At 45.2% G+C, this 19,622-nt stretch overlaps 1 protein-coding gene across 2 annotated transcripts in view; it reads left to right on the top strand.

The window, feature by feature from the left end:
* Positions 1-19,622, top strand: part of retreg1 (reticulophagy regulator 1) — a 226,822-nt gene that overhangs the window by 161,630 nt on the left and 45,570 nt on the right. For both annotated transcript variants that reach the window (XM_038797135.1, XM_038797134.1), the window contains exons 4-5: positions 17,635-17,761; positions 19,158-19,242. In XM_038797135.1, the coding sequence (XP_038653063.1) occupies positions 17,635-17,761; positions 19,158-19,242 (212 nt within the window). The remainder of the gene's footprint in view (positions 1-17,634; positions 17,762-19,157; positions 19,243-19,622) is intronic.

Below are 19,622 nucleotides of genomic sequence, written 5' to 3'. Positions count from 1 at the left end.
ACCTAGTGAATCTCCTCTGCACACCCTCCAGTGCCAGTACGTCCTTTCTCAAGTAAGGAGACCAAAACTGAACACAATACTCCAGGTGTGGCCTCACTAACACCTTATACAATTGCAACATAACCTCCCTAGTCTTAAACTCCATCCCTCTAGCAATGAAGGACAAAATTCCATTTGCCGCCTTAATCACCTGTTGCACTTGTAAACCAACCTTCTGTGACTCATGCACTAGCACACCCAAGTCTCTCTGAACAGCGGCATGCTTTAATATTTTATTGTTTAAATAATAATCCCGTTTGCTGTTATTGCTACCAAAATGGATAACCTCACATTTGTCAACATTGTATTCCATCTGCCAGACCCGAGCCCATTCACTTAACCTATCCAAATCCCTCTGCAGACTTCCAGTATCCTCTGCACTTTTCGCTTTACCACTCATCTTAGTGTCATCTGCAAACTTGGACACATTGCCCTTGGTCCCCAACTCCAAATCATCTATGTAAATTGTGAACAATTGTGGGCCCAACACGGATCTCTGAGGGACACCACGAGCTACTGATTGCCAACCAGAGAAACACCCATTTACCCCAACTCTTTTCTTTCTATTAACCAATCTTCTATCCATGCTAATACTTTAACCTTAATGCCATGCATCTTTATCTTATGCAGCAACCTTTTGTGTGGCACCTTGTCAAAGGCTTTCTGGAAATCCAGATATACCACATCCATCGGCTCCCCGTTATCTACTGCACTGGTAATGTCCTCAAAAATTCCACTAAATTAGTTAGGCATGACCTGCCTTTTACGAACCCATGCTGCGTCTGCCCAATGGGACAATTTCTATCCAGATGCCTCGCAATTTCTTCCAGCATCTTCCCTACTACCGAAGTTAAGCTCACTGGCCTATAATATCCTGCTTTCTGCCTACCTCCTTTTTTAAACAGTGGCGTCACGTTTGCTAATTTCCAATCCACTGGGACCACCCCAGAGTCTAGTGAATTTCGGTAAATTATCACTAGTGCATCTGCAATTTCCCTAGCCATCTCTTTTAGCACTCTGGGATGCATTCCATCAGGGCCAGGAGACTTGTCTACCTTTAGCACCATTAGCTTGCCCATCACTCCCTCTTAATGATAACAATCCTCTCAAGGTCCTCACCTGTCATAGCCTCATTTCTATCAGTCGCTGGCATGTTATTTGTGTCTTCCACTGTGAAGACCGACCCAAAAAACCTGTTCAGTTCCTCAGCCATTTCCTCATTTCCCATTATTAAAACTCCCTTCTCATCCTCTAAAGGACCAATATTTACCTTAGCTACTCTTTTTTGTCTTATATATTTGTAAAAACTTTTACTGTCTGTTTTTATATTCTGAGCAAGTTTACTCTCATACTCTATCTTACTCTTCTTTATAGCTTTTTTTGTAGCTTTCTGTTGCCCCGTAAAGATTTCCCAGTCCTCTAATCTCCCAGCAATCTTTGCCACTTTATATGTTTTTTCTTTCAATTTGATACTCTCCCTTATTTCCTTAGATATCCATGGTCGATTTTCCCTCTTTCTACCGTCCTTCCTTTTTGTTGGTATAAACCTTAGCTGAGCACTGTGAAAAATCGCTTGGAAGGTTCTCCACTGTTCCTCAACTGTTCCACCATAAAGTCTTTGCTCCAAGTCTACCTTAGCTAGTTCTTCTCTCATCCCCTTGTAATCTCCTTTGTTTAAACACAAAACACTAGTATTTGATTTTACTTTCTCACCCTCCATCTGTATTTTAAATTCCACCATATTGTGATCGCTCCTTCCGAGAGGATCCCTAACTATGAGATCATGAATCAATCCTGTCTCATTACACAGGACAAGATCTAGGACCGCTTGTTCCCTCGTAGGTTCCATTACATACTGTTCTAGGAAACTATCGCGGATACATTCTATAAACTCCTCCTCAAGGTTGCCTTGACCGACCTGGTTAAACCAATCGACATGTAGATTAAAATCCCCCATGATAACTGCTGTACCATTTCTACATGCATCAGTTATTTCTTTGTTTATTGCCTGCCCCACCATATCGTTACTATTTGGTGGCCGATAGGCTACTCCTATCAGTGACTTTTTCGCCTTACTATTCCTGATTTCCACCCAAATGGATTCAACCTTATCCACCATAGCACCGATGTCATCCCTTACTATTGCCCGGATGTCATCCTTAAATAACAGAGCAACACCACCTCCCTTACCATCCACTCTGTCCTTCCGAATAGTTTGATACCCTCGGATATTTAACTCCCAGTCGTGACCATCCTTTAACCATGTTTCAGTAATGGCCACTAAATCATAGCCATTTACGATGATTTGTGCCACCAACTCATTTACTTTATTCCGAATACTACGAGCATTCAGGTAAAGTACACTTATGTTGGTTTTTTTACCTCTGTTTTGAATCTTAACATCTCCTGTTTTATTCCTTTTGTTATTACTGGGCCTATTCACTGTGCTCCCCTCAGTCACTGTACCTTGTACTGTCGCCCTTTTAGATTTCTGACTATGTCTTCTCTGCCTTGCACTTTTCCCCTTACTTCCTTTTGTTTCTGTCCCTGTTTTACTACCTTCCAACTTCCTGCATCGGTTCCCACCCCCCTGCCACATTAGTTTAAACCCTCCCCAACAGCTCTAGAAAACACCCCCCCCCCCCCCCCCCCCCCCCCCCCCCCCCTAGGACATCGGTTCCAGTCCTGGCCAAGTGCAGACCGTCCGGTTTGTACTGGTCCCACCTCCCCCAGAACCGGTCCCAATGCCCCAGGAATTTGAATCCCTCCCTCTTGCACCATCTCTTGAGCCACGCATTCATCCTATCTATCCTGACATTCCTACTCTAACTAGCTCGTGGCACTGGTAGCAATCCTGAGATTACTACCTTTGAGGTCCTACTTTTTAGTTTAACTCCTAACTCCCTGAATTCCGCTTGTAGGACCTCATCCCGTTTTTTACCTATATCGTTGGTGCCTATGTGCACCACGACAGCTGGCTGTTCACCCCCCCCCGCCCCCCCCCCAGAATGTCCTGCAGACTCTCCGAGACATCCTTGACCCTTGCACCAAGGAGGCAACATACCATCCTGGAGTCTCGATTGCGTCCACAGAACCGCCTGTCTATTCCCCTTACGATCGAGTCCCCTATCACTATAGCCCTGCCATTTTTCTTCCTGCCCTGCTGTGCAGCAGAGCCAGCCACGGTGCCATGAACCTGGCTGCTGCTGCCTTCCCCTGGTGAGCCTTCTCCCTCAACAGTATCCAAAGCGGTATATCTGTTTTGCAGGGAGATGACCGCAGGGGACACCTGCACTGCCTTCCTACTCTTGCTCTTTCTTTGGTCACCCATTTTCTATCTCCCTCAGTAACCTTCACCTGCGGTGTGACCAACTCGCTAAACGTGCTATCCACGACCTCCTCAGCATCGCGGATGCTCCAAAGTGAGTCCATCCGCAGCTCCAGAGCCGTCAAGCGGTCTAACAAGAGCTGCAACTGAACACACTTCTTGCACGTGAAGGAGCCAGGGACAGTGGACGTGTCCCTGAGCTCCCACATCGCACATGAGGAGCATGACACGGGTCTGGGATCTCCTGCCATGTCTTAAACCCTTGGTAAACAAACAACTAGAATTTCAAAATAAAAATAAATAAATTAGACAATGAAAAGAAAAAGAGAGACTACTTACCAGTCACTTACCAGGGTTAAAAAGCACCTCCTCACACTCTGCACCGAATTACCTCACTGCACCAAATTACCAAGTTTCAATCCCCCACTCTGGATGAGTCTCACTCCGGATGAGTCTCCTGGAAAAGTGCTCGCTTACTGTGTGCGTTGTCTGTCTGTCTTTTATACAGACCTCAGCTAACTGATGACTCAGAAAATACCTTAACTTCAAAGAGAAGAATACAATGTGCCCCTAAACAGGCCTCAGGTGATTGACAGATAACTGCCTCTCAGCAATTAGGGTGGGGGCAGCTTCAACCAATCAGACACTAAGCTCCACACTGCACTTTTAACTGACAAACAGCAGAATTAGATTTTCCACTTACCTTTGCTGATGTTAAGCCTTGTGGAAGCGGTGGATATGGCCTTTTATACAAGTCAGATATTGACAGAAATTTTGGGATTAGGGGATTTGGGTAATATACCTATTGACTGTCACATTGACAATAAATCCCTGTGGGAAAATGTGTACTCTACAAAAAGTGTCAATGAAAAGAGGTTACGGATAGACATCGCATGTTTGAAACAGATGTTGGACAGAGGGGAAATACCAAAAATTAAATGGGTTGACAGTAGCTATCGACTGTCGGACTGTTTTACGAAAAGAAGGGTTAGTTCACGGAACCTTTTGGATATTGTTAATGAAGGGTGCCTGTTTCTGTGAATTTTTTTTCTCTTCCAAAAAAAAACAGGAAAAAAAGGGGGGAAATCACGTGTGCGTTTTAGTTTCTTGAAACGTTGTTTTCACCTAATTGTTTTTTTCTCCAAGGAAGGGGAGACTGTTAAGTAATGGGTTAAGAGACATTGCAATTAGTTGTCTCATTTATGTTAAGTGTCCAATAATTGATACTGATATGTGAAGGGGCTTCAGGTGGCCTCTGGGTCTGGTGATGTGCAGAGTTTGTGCAGAGTCTGTTGGAAGAAATAAAAGTGTGTTGGTGAAAAAGGAACAGAACTTTTGTTTCTTCATACCACAGCAACTAATACGTCTAACATCAGTTAGGAGGGTGTTGCCCTAGGAGTCTTCAACATTGGCTCTGGACCTCATGCAGTCTCATGGCATCAGGGCAAACATGGGCGAGGAAACCTCTTGCTCATAGCCACCCAGTATCTCCCCACACGGTCCCTCAGCTGATGAATCCGATCTCCTCCATATTGAACACCACTTGGAAGAAGCACAGGCTGGCAAGAGAACAGGATGTACTCTGGGTGGGGGACTTCAATGTCCACCACTAACAGCAGCTTGGTAGCAGCATTACTGACCAAGTTAGCTGGATTCTAAAGGATATAACCAACAAGAAAGAAAAATCTACTTGCCCACATCTTCACCAATCTATCAGTCACAGATGCATCACTCACTGATTTGATTTGATTTATTATTGTCGCATGTATTGGTATACAGTGAAAAGTATTGTTTCTTGCATGCTGTACAGACGATGCATACTGTACATAGGGAAGGAAGGAGAGACGACAGAATGTAATGTTACAGTCATAGCTAGAGTGTAGAGAAAAGATCAACGTAATACGAGGTTGGTCCATCTGATGGCAGTAGGGAAGAAGCTGTTCTTGAGTTGGTTGGTACGTGACCTCAAACTTTTGTATCTTTTTCCTGACGGAAGAAGGTGGAAGAGTATGTCTGGGGTGCGTGGGGTCCTTAATTATGCTGGTTGCCTTTCCAAGTCAGCAGGAATTATAGATAGAGTCAATGGATGGGAGGCTGGTTTGCATGACGGACTGGGCTACATTTACAACCTTTTGTAGTTTCCTGCGGTCTTAGGCAGAGCAGGATCCATACGAAGCTGTGATACAACCAGAAAGAATGCTTTCAATGGTGAATCTATAAAAGTTGATGAGAGTCCTAGCTGACATGCCAAATTTCCTTCGTCTTCTGAGAAAGTAGAGTCGGGGTGGGCTTTCTTAACTATAGTGCCAGCATGGGGGGACCAGGACAGGTTGTTGGTAACCTGGACACCTAAAAACTTGAAGCTCTCGACCCTTTCTACTTCGTTCCCATTGATGTAGACAGGGGCATGTTCTCCTCTACGCTTCCTGAAGTCGATGACATCCTCCTTAGTTTTGTTGACATTGAGGGGGAGATTATTGTCGTTGCACCAGTTCATCAAATTCTCTATCTCATTCCTATACTCTATCTCGTCATTGTTTGAAATCCGACCCACTACGGTGGTGTCATCAGCAAATTTGAAAATCGAGTTGGTGGGGAATTTAGCCACACAGTCATAGGTGTATAAGGAGTATAGTATGGAGTTGAGGATACAGCCTTGTGGGGCACCGTTGTTGAGGATTATCGTGGAGGAGGTGTTGTTGCCTATCGTTACTGATTGTGGTTTGTGGGTTCGGACGTTTAGGATCCAGTCGCAGACTGAGGAGCCGAGGCCCAGGCCATGGAGTTTGGAGATGAGTTTCGTAGGAATAATGGTGTTGAAGGCTGAGCTGCAGTCAGTAACTAGGAGTCTGACATAGGTGTCTTTGTTATCTAGGTGTTCCAGTGTTGAGTTCAAGGCCAGTGAAATGGCGTCTGCTGTGGACCTATTGCAGTGGTAGGCAAACTGTAATGGATCAAGGCAACCCGGGAGGCTGGAGCTGATTCATGCCATGACTAATCTTTCAAAGCACTTCATGATGATGGATGTCAGAGCCACTGGACGATAGTCATGAAGGCATGCTGCTCGGCTTTTCTTTGCTACAGGGATGATGGTCGTCGTCTTGAAGCAGATAGGGACATCAGATTGTTATAAAGAGAGGTTGAAGATGTCTGCGAATACCCCCACCAGCTGATCCGCGCAAGACCGGAGTGCTCGTCCGGGTACCCCATCCTGGCTAGGGGTTTTCCGTGGGTTAACTTTCGAGAAGGCTGCTCTGACATCTGCAATGGTACCTCAGATACAAGTTATTCTGAGGCTTCCAGAATGGAGGGCGTGCTCTCACTGACCTCTTGCTCAAAGCGGGCATGTGCTCATTCACAGGCAGTTGCATTCATTCATTCATTCACTCACACTCACTCGTTCACTCACTGACATCATTCACAAACTCACACTCACCTCACACACTTCCATTCACTCATAACACACTCATTCGTTCACCTGCTGATACATACTCACCCGCTGACACACACACGGTGTCACAGTGGGTAGCACTGCTGTCTCATGGTGCCAGGGATCCGGGTTCGATCCCCACCATGGTTGACTGTCTGCTTGGCTTTCCTCTGGGTGTCCCGGTTACCACCCACAGTGCAAAGATGTGCAGGTTAGGTGGATTGGCCATCTGTCGAAAGGTTTGGTGGGGTTGTGGGTTTGCAGGGAAGTGGCCTTGATAGAGTGCTTTTTCAGAGGATCGGTGCAGACTCTATGGGCCGAATGGCCTCCTTCTGCACTGTAGTGATTCTATGATTCACTCACCCGCTGACACTCACACTGCTGCTCTCTCGCTCACTGATGCACTCACTCACTGATGCACTCACTAACTGATGCTCTTTCACCCGCTCACGCACTCGTTCACTTGCTGAAACACACACTCACTCACCCGCTGACACAAACGTTCACCCATTGCCACACAGACTCGTTCATCCTCTGTCACACAGGTTCACTCACTCGCTCACACACATACTCGTTCACCCACTGACACATGCACACACACACTCGTTCACCCGCTGACACATACATATACACATTTGTTCACCTGTTGACACACACACACACACACACACACACACTTCACCCGCTGACATACGCACACACTCGTTCACCCGCTGACACACACACTCGTTCACCCGCTGATTGGCCCTTCCTCCTTCTCATCCCGCCTACCATCCCTGTTTTGGACAGCAAAGTCAGAGATGGCTTGCTGGTTGGTCAATTTCAGATAATTGCAGCAGAAGACACACTGGACTGAGGGCTAGGTTATGGAAACAAATAATTTCTCGTACCGAGAATTCAGCCCATTCATTCATTCATTCTAGGTAAAATTTTTGTCACAAGTGTCGTGGATCTTATGACATTTACCCTTTTGCTGCTTTTCATTTTCCAGATGTACAGCTTTATCATCAGTCGAGTGGATTTCCAGAGCTATTAATTTATGTTAACTCAATAAGACAAGTTCAGTTTTATTATTACATGGGACTACAGAATTTCATTGGTGTTTCAGAGAACACATTCTCTGACTTTGTCCTCAAAAACCATTGTCTTGTGGACTTCTTTTAATATACCTGTGCCGTATGTAAGTACTCACTGCAATGGGTTTGATTGAGAAGCTCTTGATTTCAGTTTTAATGGTGCAAAGAGGAGAGGAGGAAGGTTATTTAGGTTTTAGAAGGATCAAGAGAGGAAGATTTCAAGTCGCAGCTGATACAATAGAGAAATGGGAGAGTTTGTGACAGAGACAGAAGTTTGAGACTAGGATGAGAGGAAATATACACTGAGAGATTTTTTTTTTACTTATCCTGAACAGGAGTTGGTGTTGAAGATATGGGAGCAGTGTTAAAGTCTGAAAAACTGAAACTGAAAATCGCTTATTGTCACAAGTAGGCTTCAAATTAAGTTACTGTGAAAATCCCTAGTCGCCACATCTCCGGCACCTGTTCGGGGGGGGGGGGGCGGTACGGGAATTGAACCGTGTTGCTGGCCTGCCTTGGTCTGCTTTCAAAGCCAGCCCTGTGCTAAACAGCCTCACAGAGAAAGACTCGGCTATGTAATGAGTCAAAATCTGTTGGGGAAATATGCATTGAAAGAGGAAACGATAAAGAAGCCAAGCTACTTGAAGGCAGCATTAACGAGGGAAGATATAAGGACGTTTTGAGTTCCAAATAGACAGTGGACATAAAAGTGTTATTTGACTAAGAAGGAGAATGTACTTACTGAATAATTATATGTCAATATCTTAGAGTGATAAATTAAACAAAAGGAAAGAAAAAATAAAGACTTAAATAGGGCTGTCATGTCCCAACTTTCAGTTCACTGATTGAAAACAAATTAAATTGAAATGCAGAAAGTACAAGATTGGCATCATTATTGAAATTAGGCATTGTGAATATTGGAGACTGAAACCTACAACGCTCAGTACTCACGAGCAGATGTAAAAAAGGGGAGAAGAGTGCAGAGTTCACTTTTTAGAAATCGGTAAAAAAGGTGCATTAATGTGAAACAACTGGAAACTACCTGTGACAGAGGTAATGTGGAGAGACTATTCTGCAAAAAAAATCTTTGAGTGGTTGGTAAGATCCCAATTGTTTCCAATCTGTGTATGTCAACTTAGATTCCAAATATTCCACCGACTCACTCAAATCAAAAGAGGTTTGGAAGCCAACATTCTGTAGCGATCAGTAACCCATCTGTGATTTTCCCAAAATTAGACAATTAGTGGCCAGGGGCGCAGCTTTTTGAAGCTGGAAGGTCATTAGGAGGTGTTGCCTTTTTTACCCACTGTAAATATGGCAGTCAGTGAGGCTGCCCTCCTTCCTTTGGATATCTATACTATACTATACTCCAGGTATCAAATGATACCACCACAAGGTACAACCGGCTATCGACCAAAGAGCCAAACGTCAGTTAGTTAGTTCAAGGTCAAGGGCACTTTATTTACACACACAATTAATCATGCAACATAAACACAACTAGTTAAACTACGCCTATCGACTATGACAACCTGTACTTAACTTGGGCACCCAGCTTAGGTCAGAGGAACAGTGGCCGTTGTTTGATTCTGGATCTATCACGTCTTTAGAAGTAACTGCTGCTCAGCTAGACTCATCCATCTGGTAGCGGGCGTTGAACTTGAACTTGCATCTGGTGGTGCTGTGATTGGAGATGGACGTTGCCGGAGCGCCAGGTCCAAAGAGGCCGAACACATGGTGGACTCCCTTCTTATGCTTGGGGGTTTTCGTGCTCTTTTGGGCGGTCTTTCAGTTTGGACCCCACTAATTAGGTGATCCCTGATCACTATGTTCGATTCGAACCAATAAATGGGCGGGTGCCTTTATGGCTGGGTGAGTCGCAAGCGGTCATTGACCCTGTTGTTTACGCTTCCCTAGTGCAGGGAGTGGCGCTGAAATGTCTGGGACTGTACCGGTCGCTCAAGTATCAGTCCTTTGGCGGAGATGGACCATGAAATGCTAATCGGTCCATCAAATGTTAATCGGTTGGGGTTTCTATACTGTCTGGATTCTTCACTCGCAAATATACATTTCAGGCTCTGAGACTGCCTGAATCTCGCATTGTCCAATTTTCCCGCTATGCTTTGCGACCTTCTCTGTTCCTGGTTGTAAGTGGCCATTCCAGATGGCTACAGGGGCAGTCCAGCTCAGAAGGAATAGCAGCTGACTTTGCAAGTATATTAAAGAAATAACACTCCAAAATGAAGGTATCCTATCTCTATAACTTTTTAAATTTTTAATTTAAAAATGATTGCAGCAGCGTTTCCATTCCGGGGAGCCTTTCCACATAGCAACCTGCAGTTTCAGCTAAGGCCAGACAGGCAGAGAATGCCTGTAAGTCTGCATGGAACACCACCGGCTCACTCTTCCCTCAAGGTTCCACATCAGCGACCTGCCACCCATCCATGACACCTCTGGAGAAAATGGCCAGTGATGGAGCCAGGGAAGTTAGCCAGTAGTTAGAATGTCATGCCTAGCACCTTCCTGCTCACCCCACCTCCCGAATCATGGGCAGGGGCCCGGTGGATCTTCTGGAGGCACGCTTTTGGTGACAAATGTAGATGAATGGCCAAGCTGGCAGTTAGAAGGCCTGCCTCTATTTACTGAAAAATCGACCCAGTTTTAATAATGAATGTCAGGCCCTCACCCCAAACGCATGCACCTACCTGCCCCACATGCCCCTCCTTGCCCCCTCAAATTCCCCATGCTCCCTCCATAACCACAATCCACCATTACAGTCCTTAGGATCACTGCTTTGTGAAATGGAGATGAAAAAAAAACTTTTATCTAAAAGGGCTCTCACTCAAACATAGTTGATATTTAAATAAATTCTCATTCATGAAACCTATTCCACAAAATTTAAACTCCCTCAACTGGTTGATCTGTTGTGAAAGCAAACTTCTATTTCATTAACCATATAAAAGACTGTTAGTCCTTTAATGTCAAGCTGTCAATCAAAATGTGAACACAGTCTCCTGTTGAGATAAGTGATTCTTAAACTTTTGAAATTCAGTCAAGCATTCATAATGAACCCAGCTATTATAATAGTACACACTGGAAATCTAGAGAATTGAATCCAAATAAACTGAAAAAAAACCATGGCCTTCTTTTTCTAAGCCACTCTAAATGTCTTAACAATCAAAGCAGTCCAGCAGCAAGTGTCCTTTTTTCTCGAGTGAAAGCTGCTGAAGGTTTTGTTTTCAACTTATCAGGGCTCTGGGCATTTAAATTACTTCATATATATATTTCAGATTCCAATATGTGTTTCGTTCAGTTTTCAATGTGTTAAAAAACCTTTCCCATGGAAAAAGTATTCAACTGCATCTCAACCCTTAACACTGTGCCAATCAATGTAATGGTAGTGTGTCTTCGCAGGATAAAGCCCTATAATTAATCATAGCAGTAGAAACGCATTTAACGTAAAATACCACAACTAACTATTGACACTGAAATAACTTATTTTTTAGTATTTCAAACTCTGCCAACAAAAGAATTGCAGGAACAGGAGGCTGATTTTTGTTTTTGTTTCCCCATTTGGAACTGGGGTTCTCCCCTGTGCTTCACACCTCCTCTGAGAGGCCATGGGCTACGTTTACCGACAGAAGGCGCCTGACTCTATTAAAATTGTAAGGGGATCTTAAAGCGCCCAGCGCCTCAATGGAGCCAGCAGGGTGTGAGTGCTACTTGCAGACTTGCTGTCTGCAAACATATCCCTCACTGGCAAAAATTGCTGGGAATGGGACATTCTAGAGGGATGGAGTTTAAGACTAGGGAGGTTATGCTGCAATTGTATAAGGTGTTAGTGAGGCCACACCTGGAGTATTGTGTTCAGTTTTGGTCTCCTTACTTGAGAAAGGACGTACTGGCACTGGAGGGTGTGCAGAGGAGATTCACTAGGTTAATCCCAGAGCTGAAGGGATTGGATTACGAGGAGAGGTTGAGTAGACTGGGACTGTACTCGTTGGAATTTCGAAGGATGAGGGTGGAATCTTATAGAAATATATAAAATTATGAAGGGAATAGATAGGATAGATGCGGGCAGGTTGTTTCCACTGACGGGTGAAAGCAGAACTAGGGGGCATAGCCTCAAAGTAAGGGGAAGTAGATTTAGGACTGAGTTTAGGAGGAACTTCTTCACCCAAAGGGTTATGAATCTATGGAATTCCTTGCCCAGTGAAGCAGTAGAGGCTCCTTCATTAAATGATTTTAAGATAGAGATAGATAGTTTTTTGAAGAATAAAGGGATTAAGGGTTATGGTGTTCGGGCCGGAAAGTGGAGCTGAGTCCACAAAAGATCAGCCATGATCTCATTGAATGGCGGCGCAGGCTCGAGGGGCCAGATGGCCTACTCCTGCTCCTAGTTCTTCTGTTCTTATATGTTTGTGCCCAATGTTTGTATTATCAACTAAAATGGTATCTTGCACAGTCCACATCGCACAAGTGTATATGAGTGACATGGACGTTATTTTGGAGCCGAAACAACATCTGTGACATTGAAGAATGGATGTGAGACAACTGTAATTCGTGATGAATATTGACAAAGTGCAAAAGATAAATTCACATTATTTTTGAAGTTCAAAAGCTCGTAACAACATGTTTTGAAAATCATAGGTGGTTATCCTACTGCGGACAGTTTGAGTGGTTTTCTCAAATGTTTTCCGATCATTTGATCTTATACTCTATTTTTGTAATGAATATTTTTATTAGCTTTTTCAAAATTATTTACATAACTTACATGACACACATTTAACAATCCCTTCCTCAACCCAAAAACAATTAATCGACTGAGGCTAATTCCTCAAAGTGAGATATGAATGGATACCATCTCTTGTGAAACCCCTCCTCATTCCCTCTTAAGCTAAATCTAATGCCCTCTAGGCTTAGAAACTCCATTAAGTCTCCCAGCCATACTGAGGCATAGGATGGAGCAATTGACCTTCACCCCAAAAGGATCCACCTCCTCACCCCCAGCGAGGCAAAGCCTAAGACATCTACCCCTGCCCCTGTCTGGTGCTCTGGCAAGTCTGGCCCCCCAAATATGGCCCCCAAGGAGACTGGGGTCGAGATCCAACTGCAACACTGTCGCTCTATTCTTTATGACCAGTCATGTGATTTTACTGTCAACTTTGCGAAAACATTATAATTTGTTGATGTCTATGGTTATTCATCCTCTACAGAAGGTAGCCTGTATTGCACTGCAGTAGCTCTAGTAGTGATTTCTGTTAGATCTTATACTTTCAAATTTAGTGTATTGATTTTATCTTTATCAAACCAATGGCTAGAATTCTCCGGTCGTTGGCATTTTCTTTTCCCGCTGACAGCGCACCCCTGCCAGTTGGTTTCCTGGTGGAGTGGTTTCATTTGGGTAATCCCAGTGACAATATTTTTTTTAAATATTTTTGTTGAGGGACTAACATCAAACAAGCCATACCAAAAAGAGAGCAAACAGGAATACAAATAACAAATAAATAAATATCTAGTCTGGCAATAATCGCTTCATTGAGAATTTGGAGGCAGTTTCGAGAACACTTCAGGTTGGGGGGCAGGGTCAAGGGAAATGCCGATTCGGGAGAACAAGAGATTTGAGCCAGGGAGGTGGGATGGAACTTTTGGAAATGGGAGGAGAAGGGGATTAAGACGCTAAAAGATTTGTTTCTTAGGGGTTGGTTTGCAGGACTGAAGGAACTGGAAGCGAAGTATGGGCTGGAGCAGTGGCAAATGTTGAGATCCATGCAGGTGCGAGATTTTGCCAGAAAGGAGATACAGAGCTTCCCAGTGGAGCCGGCCTCCACATTGCTGGAGGAGGTGCTGACGACAGGGGGAATGGAGAAGGGAATAGTGTCAGCGGTTTACAGAGCTATTTTGGAAGAGGAGAAGGCACCACTGGAAGGGATTAAGCAAAGTGGGAGGAAGAGTTGGGAGAGGATATGGAGGAGGGGTTCTGGTGTGAGGTCCTCCGGAGAGTGAATGCCTCCACCTCATGCGCGAGGTTGGGGCTGATGCAGCTGAAGGTGGTATACAGAGCACACCTCATGAGGGAGAGGATGAGCCGATTATTTGAAGGAGTAGAAGATGTGTGTGAACGTTGCGGGGGTGGGCGGGGGGCAGCTAATCACGTTCATATGTTTTGGTCCTGTCCAAAACTAGAGGATTACTGGAAGGAGGTTTTAAGGGTAATTTTTGAAGTGTGCACGTGAAGGGTCCCCGGGTGGCCATATTCGGGGTGTCGGACCAGCCAGGGTTGGACACGGTTGCGGAAGCAGATGTTGTAGCCTTCGACTCATTGATCGCCCGAAGGCGGATCCTGATGGGAGAGAGCAAACTCTCCACCCTGTGCCCTGGCGTGGAGGGGGGACTTGTTGGAATTCTTGACTCTTGAGAAGATTAAGTTTGAACTGAGGGGAAGGATGGAGGGGTTCTACAATTCACAGGCATTATTCATCATGCACTTTCAAGAACTGGATAACATCGAACATTAGTTGGGAGGGGTGGGTGGGAGGGTTAGGGGGAGAGGGGGGCGGTGTGTGTTCATGGTGACTATGGGTGATTCCTGATTCCTTTTTGTCATTTGTTTATATGAACATGCGGGCTAATGTTTAGGGTTTGGTAGGAGGATGGGATCATTGTTATTAATATGGCGATTGACATATTTGTTACTGATTATTGTTGTTGGTGGGTGTAAATTTGGGAGAAAATGTTAAAAAGGAGAATAAAACATAATAAAAAAAACATAAATAAATATCTAACACTCAACCATCCCACCTCCCTGCTGCTGCCCTCCGCCTCCCCACCTCCTTTTTTTAATGCCGCCCCGCCCCCCCACCACCACTGCTGACATCCTACCTGTTTTTTAAGTAGTCGATGAATGGCTTTCATCTCCATGCAAACCCCTCCACAGTCCCTCTCAAGACGAACTTGATCATTTCCAACCTGACGAATCCCGTAAGGTTGCTCGCACAAACCCCTGGTTTCGGCGACCCTGAATCCCTCCACTCCAATGATATCTGTCTCCGGGCTACCAGGGAGGCAAAGCCTCTCGCCCCCTGGACTCCCGGTTCTTACGACACTCCAAAAATTGCCACTTCTGGACTCGGGACCACCTTCACCCTCAAGACCTCCGACATAACATCAGCAAACCCCTGCCTGAATCCCTCCAGCTTCGAACAGGCCCAAAACATGTGGACATAGTTCGCAGGTCCACCCACGCACCACCCACACCTATCCTCCACCCCCTTAAAAAAAACTACTCATCCTGGCCACAGTCATATATGCCCTTTGGACCACCTTGAACTGAATAAGGCTAAGCTTCGCACACAAAGAGGATGCATTCACCTTCCTTTTTTCGAAGAGGTCACAAAGATGATTGATGCAGGTAGGGCAGTGGATGTTGTCTATATGGACTTCAGTAAGGCCTTTGACAAGGTCCCTCGTGGCAGACTGGTACAAAAGGTGAAGTCACATGGGATCAGGGGTGAGCTGGCAAGATGGATACAGAACTGGCTAGGTCATAGAAGGCAGAGAGTAGTAATGGAGAAGTGATTTTCTGATTGGAGGGCTGTGACTAGTGGTGTTCCGCAGGGATCAGTGCTGGGACCTTTTCTGTTCGTAGTATATATAAATGATTTTAGAGCAGCACGGTGGCGCAGTGGTTAGCATTGCTCCCTCACGGCACCGAGGTCCCAGGTTCGATCCCGGCTCTGGGTCACTGTCCGTGTGGAGTTTGCACATTCTCCCTGTGTTTGCGTGGGTTTTGCCCCCACAACCCAAAGATCTGCAGGCCCTTAATTGCCCCTTAATTGGAAAAAATGAATTGGATACTCTAAATTTCTTTAAAAAAAATGATTTGGAGGAAAATCTAACTTGTCTGATTAGTAAGTTTGCAGTCAACACAAAGGTTGGTGGAATTACGGATAGCGAAGAGGACTGTCAGAGGATACAACGGGATTTAGATCGTTTGGAGACTTGGGCAGAGAGATAGCAGATGGAGTTTAATCCGGACAAATGTGAGGTAATGCATTTTGGAAGGTCTAATGCAGGTAGGGAATATACAGTGAATGGTGGAACCCTCGAGTATTGAAAGTCAGAGAGATCTAGGTGTACAGGTCCACAGGTCACTGAAAGGGGCAACACAGGTGGAGAAGGTAGTCAAGATGGCATACGACATGCTTGCCTTAATTGGCCGGGGCATTGAGTATAAGAATTGGCAAGTCATGTTGCAGCTGTATAGAACCTTAGTTGGGCCACACTTGGAGTATAGTGTTCAATTCTGGTCGCCACACTACCAGAAGGACGTGGAGGCTTTAGAGAGGGTGCAGAAGAGATTTACCAGGATGTTGCCTGGTATGGAGGGCATTAGCTATGAGGAGCGGTTGAATAAACTTGATTCGTTCTTACTGGAACGACGGAGGTTGAGGGGCGACCTGATAGAGGTCGACAAAATTATGAGGGGCATAGACAGAGTGGATAGTCAGAGGCTTTTTCCTAGGGTAGAGGGGTCAATTACTACGGGGCATAGGTTTAAGGTGCGAGGGGCAAGGTTTAGAGGAGATGTACGAGGCAAGTTTTTTTTTCAGAGGGTAGTGGGTGCCTGGAACTCGCTGCCGGAGGAGATGGTGGAAGCAGGGACGATAGTGACATTTAAGGGGCATCTTGACAAATACATGAATAGGATGGGAATAAAGGGATACGGACCCAGGAAGTGTAGACGATTTAGTTTCGATGGGCAGCATGGTCGGCACAGGCTTGGAGGGCCGAAGAGCCTGTTCCTGTGCTTACTTTTCTTTGTTCTTTTATTCTTTGTTCCTCAGAGCCTCCTCCCACAGCCCAGCCTCCAACTCCCTTTCCAGCTCTTCCTCCCACTTACGCTCAACTCCTCCCATCGGGACACCCTACCACTCCATTCGCTCTTTATAGATTTCCGACACCATGCCCTGTTTTTGACACCACCCTGTCCTGCAGCCCCGGGCGCCCAGTGACAATATATTGATGAACCCGACAACATGGTGCATTGGATGCATTTTTTCTATTCTGCTTCATTCGGTTTTCAATTCGGTGAAATTATGAAATAAAATTAAATGAATAAATGAAAATCGCTTATTACGAGTAGGCTTCAATGAAGTTACTGTGAAAAGCCCCTAGTCGCCACATTCCGGCGCCTGTTCGGAAGGCTGGTACGGGAATCGAACCGTGCTGCTGGCCTGCCTTGGTCTGCTTTAGCGATTTAGCCCAGTGTGCTAAACCAGCCCCTCAGGTGATGAGTCTATAACAGGTTTTCCTTGGTTCACGTGCACTGTGAAAATACCCAGCTGTACACTTGTAGGTTTTATCGTGGTTAGAATGATTCTGGAGAGATCATTTTGAGCTTTCTGAAGGTAGATCTGTAGTTAATGCTTTTGTAGTTCAGTTGGCAGGTGAGCAGCATCCATACTCTAGATGTTCTGCATTGCTTATCTTAGCATTCTTATTCGAGCAACAAGATCAATTAGCCACCTTATTTTTGTGTATCAGTGATTCTGCTATGGGGTACTGTTACCGGATTTAGCATTATAGATTGTTGGCAAAGGATATTTTTCCTGTGATCCAAACTGTGGAAAATGTCAAGACTGCCAAGTGCACATCAACACTAATGCACTGGTACAGTAAATAAGTTTGGTGCCAAGATGGACTCGTGCATCTGGTTGATTTCATTCTTCCAGAAGAACATTTAACTTTTTTCTTTTATTCAGCTGGAAAGTGACTGATACCAAACAGGAGAGCATGCCAAGGCTCAGCCAGTGCGTCACAGAGTCATGGATGAGCTGTACTGTGTTTTTTGAGGAGATGTCCCGTTTCAAAAAGCAAAACCCTGGGAAGGTAAGAAAATGCAACTTCTCTACAACACACAAAGTTCACAGTTAAAATACTTTTGAATAATTGACCAACAACATACACAATTTCAACCTATTCAAAATCAGCTGTTTCTTTACGCTGTTATGGGCCAGGGTTTAGAGAACTCCAAAGTGTATCATGGAGTTCACCTGACCCACAACTTTTAGTAGATTGTGGTATGGGGAGCACATGGGCCACTCTACAGGTGTGGTAGAGCAGAAATGGAAAAGTATTTTTTTTAAAGCAAAACAATGTTTATTCTATGAACTCAAGTTAACATTTTTAAAACATACAGTGATCATCTTAGCAACCATCAATTCAAATACAACCCCCAAAGAATACAACACTAAGTAATCCTTAATAAGTTCCCAAACAACATCCAGAAGACAGAAGAAACACTGAAACAAATTTATGTGGTGCATTTTAGCCAGTCAGTTTCTCTTAATGTACATCTTTGCGCTGTTTGTAAATGAGTTTGACAAATAATTGTTGAATTTCAGAATTATTTTAATCTGTAGACTGCTGTCCCACATGCAAGCTATATCAAAGTTACCTGAATTTTCATGCCTTTATTCAAACCGAAGTTCCAAATGTTGCCATTTAGGCCGGGATTCACCGATATCGCGGTCAAGTGTTGACGCCGCCGTAAAAACCGGTGCGAATGACGCCGGCGTAAACGGGTCTCCAGGCCCAGTAATTGTCCTGTTCTTCAGGGGCTAGAATGGTGGCGGAGTGCTATGCACTGCTCCAGCGCTGAAAGCCGGCCCTACACGACCGGCTCGGGTCCAAGCATGCGCGCGAAGGCTGTCTCCCTGCCGGCGCATGCGCGTGGTTTCCGTCTCCGCGCCAGCGCAGAGCAACATGTCGACAACCGAACAGCGGGCCCGCGCGGCAGGAGGTAGGCACCCTCCAGATCGTGGCTGCCCGCCGATCGGAAGCCCCCGATCGAGGGGCCTGGACCCCGTGGAGACCCCCCCCCCCCCCCGCCCCAGGACGTCCACATCGGCCACAGGTCCGGGCTCCCACCAGGTGGTACCAGGTCTGAACCACGCTGGCAGAACTTGGCGGCAAGGCAGGAGTTCGGCCCATCGCGCGTGGAGAATCACCACGGAGCCTATTTAAGCAGCCCCCGACCAGCACCGCGCGGTCACGATTGGCGGTGATTCTCCAGTCGCCAGAGAATCGGCGTTGGAGCGGCATGGCTAGATTCTCGCGCCCCTGGTGATTCTCCGACCCGGCGCGGGCTCGGAGAATTCCGACCATAATGTCCCAGCAATTATTCATGTCATGAAATGTCTTTTTCTCTTGCAGTTTCTGACGTATGGCAATCTGATAACCTTTCTTACTATTCCTTCCTCCCATCTCCCACCCATGCCCCCAGTTTTGTCTCCTTGTTTGCAGCCTCTGTGCATTTTGTGCAGTTATTGGGCGCTACATTCCTGGGGCTCTGGTATCATACTTCTTGTGTAAGTACACTTGCTGTAATTTTGAGACCAATTTTGATAAGTCTAGCTGCTTTTGTTGTACATGTTCTCACCAGGTTAACTTGCAGACAGCTGCGCCATATCTTGTGAGAATTCTAATACTATTTTGCTTAACGATTGACAGGTCTAGCAACCCATTTGTGCAACATGACAGAAATCCAATTAATCTGCGGAATTATTTTATTCACTCGTATCTCATGATTACAAACTAGTTTTTGTATGCTTGGAAACAGTACATTTTAATTAATTACTCTGCTTTGAGTTAGTTAGCGCTTGTTTATTATATTGACTTCTGCCTTTTCAGAAAATACAGAAACTCTTGTTCTTTTCAACGTGTAAGCCTAAAATACTCACCTTGTGTT

This window comes from Scyliorhinus canicula, chromosome 5 (assembly GCF_902713615.1).
Source record: "Scyliorhinus canicula chromosome 5, sScyCan1.1, whole genome shotgun sequence".
Taxonomy (NCBI): Eukaryota; Metazoa; Chordata; class Chondrichthyes; order Carcharhiniformes; family Scyliorhinidae; genus Scyliorhinus; species Scyliorhinus canicula.
Note: the sequence above shows the minus strand (reverse complement) of the source record. Positions and strands in the feature narration are given on the sequence as shown.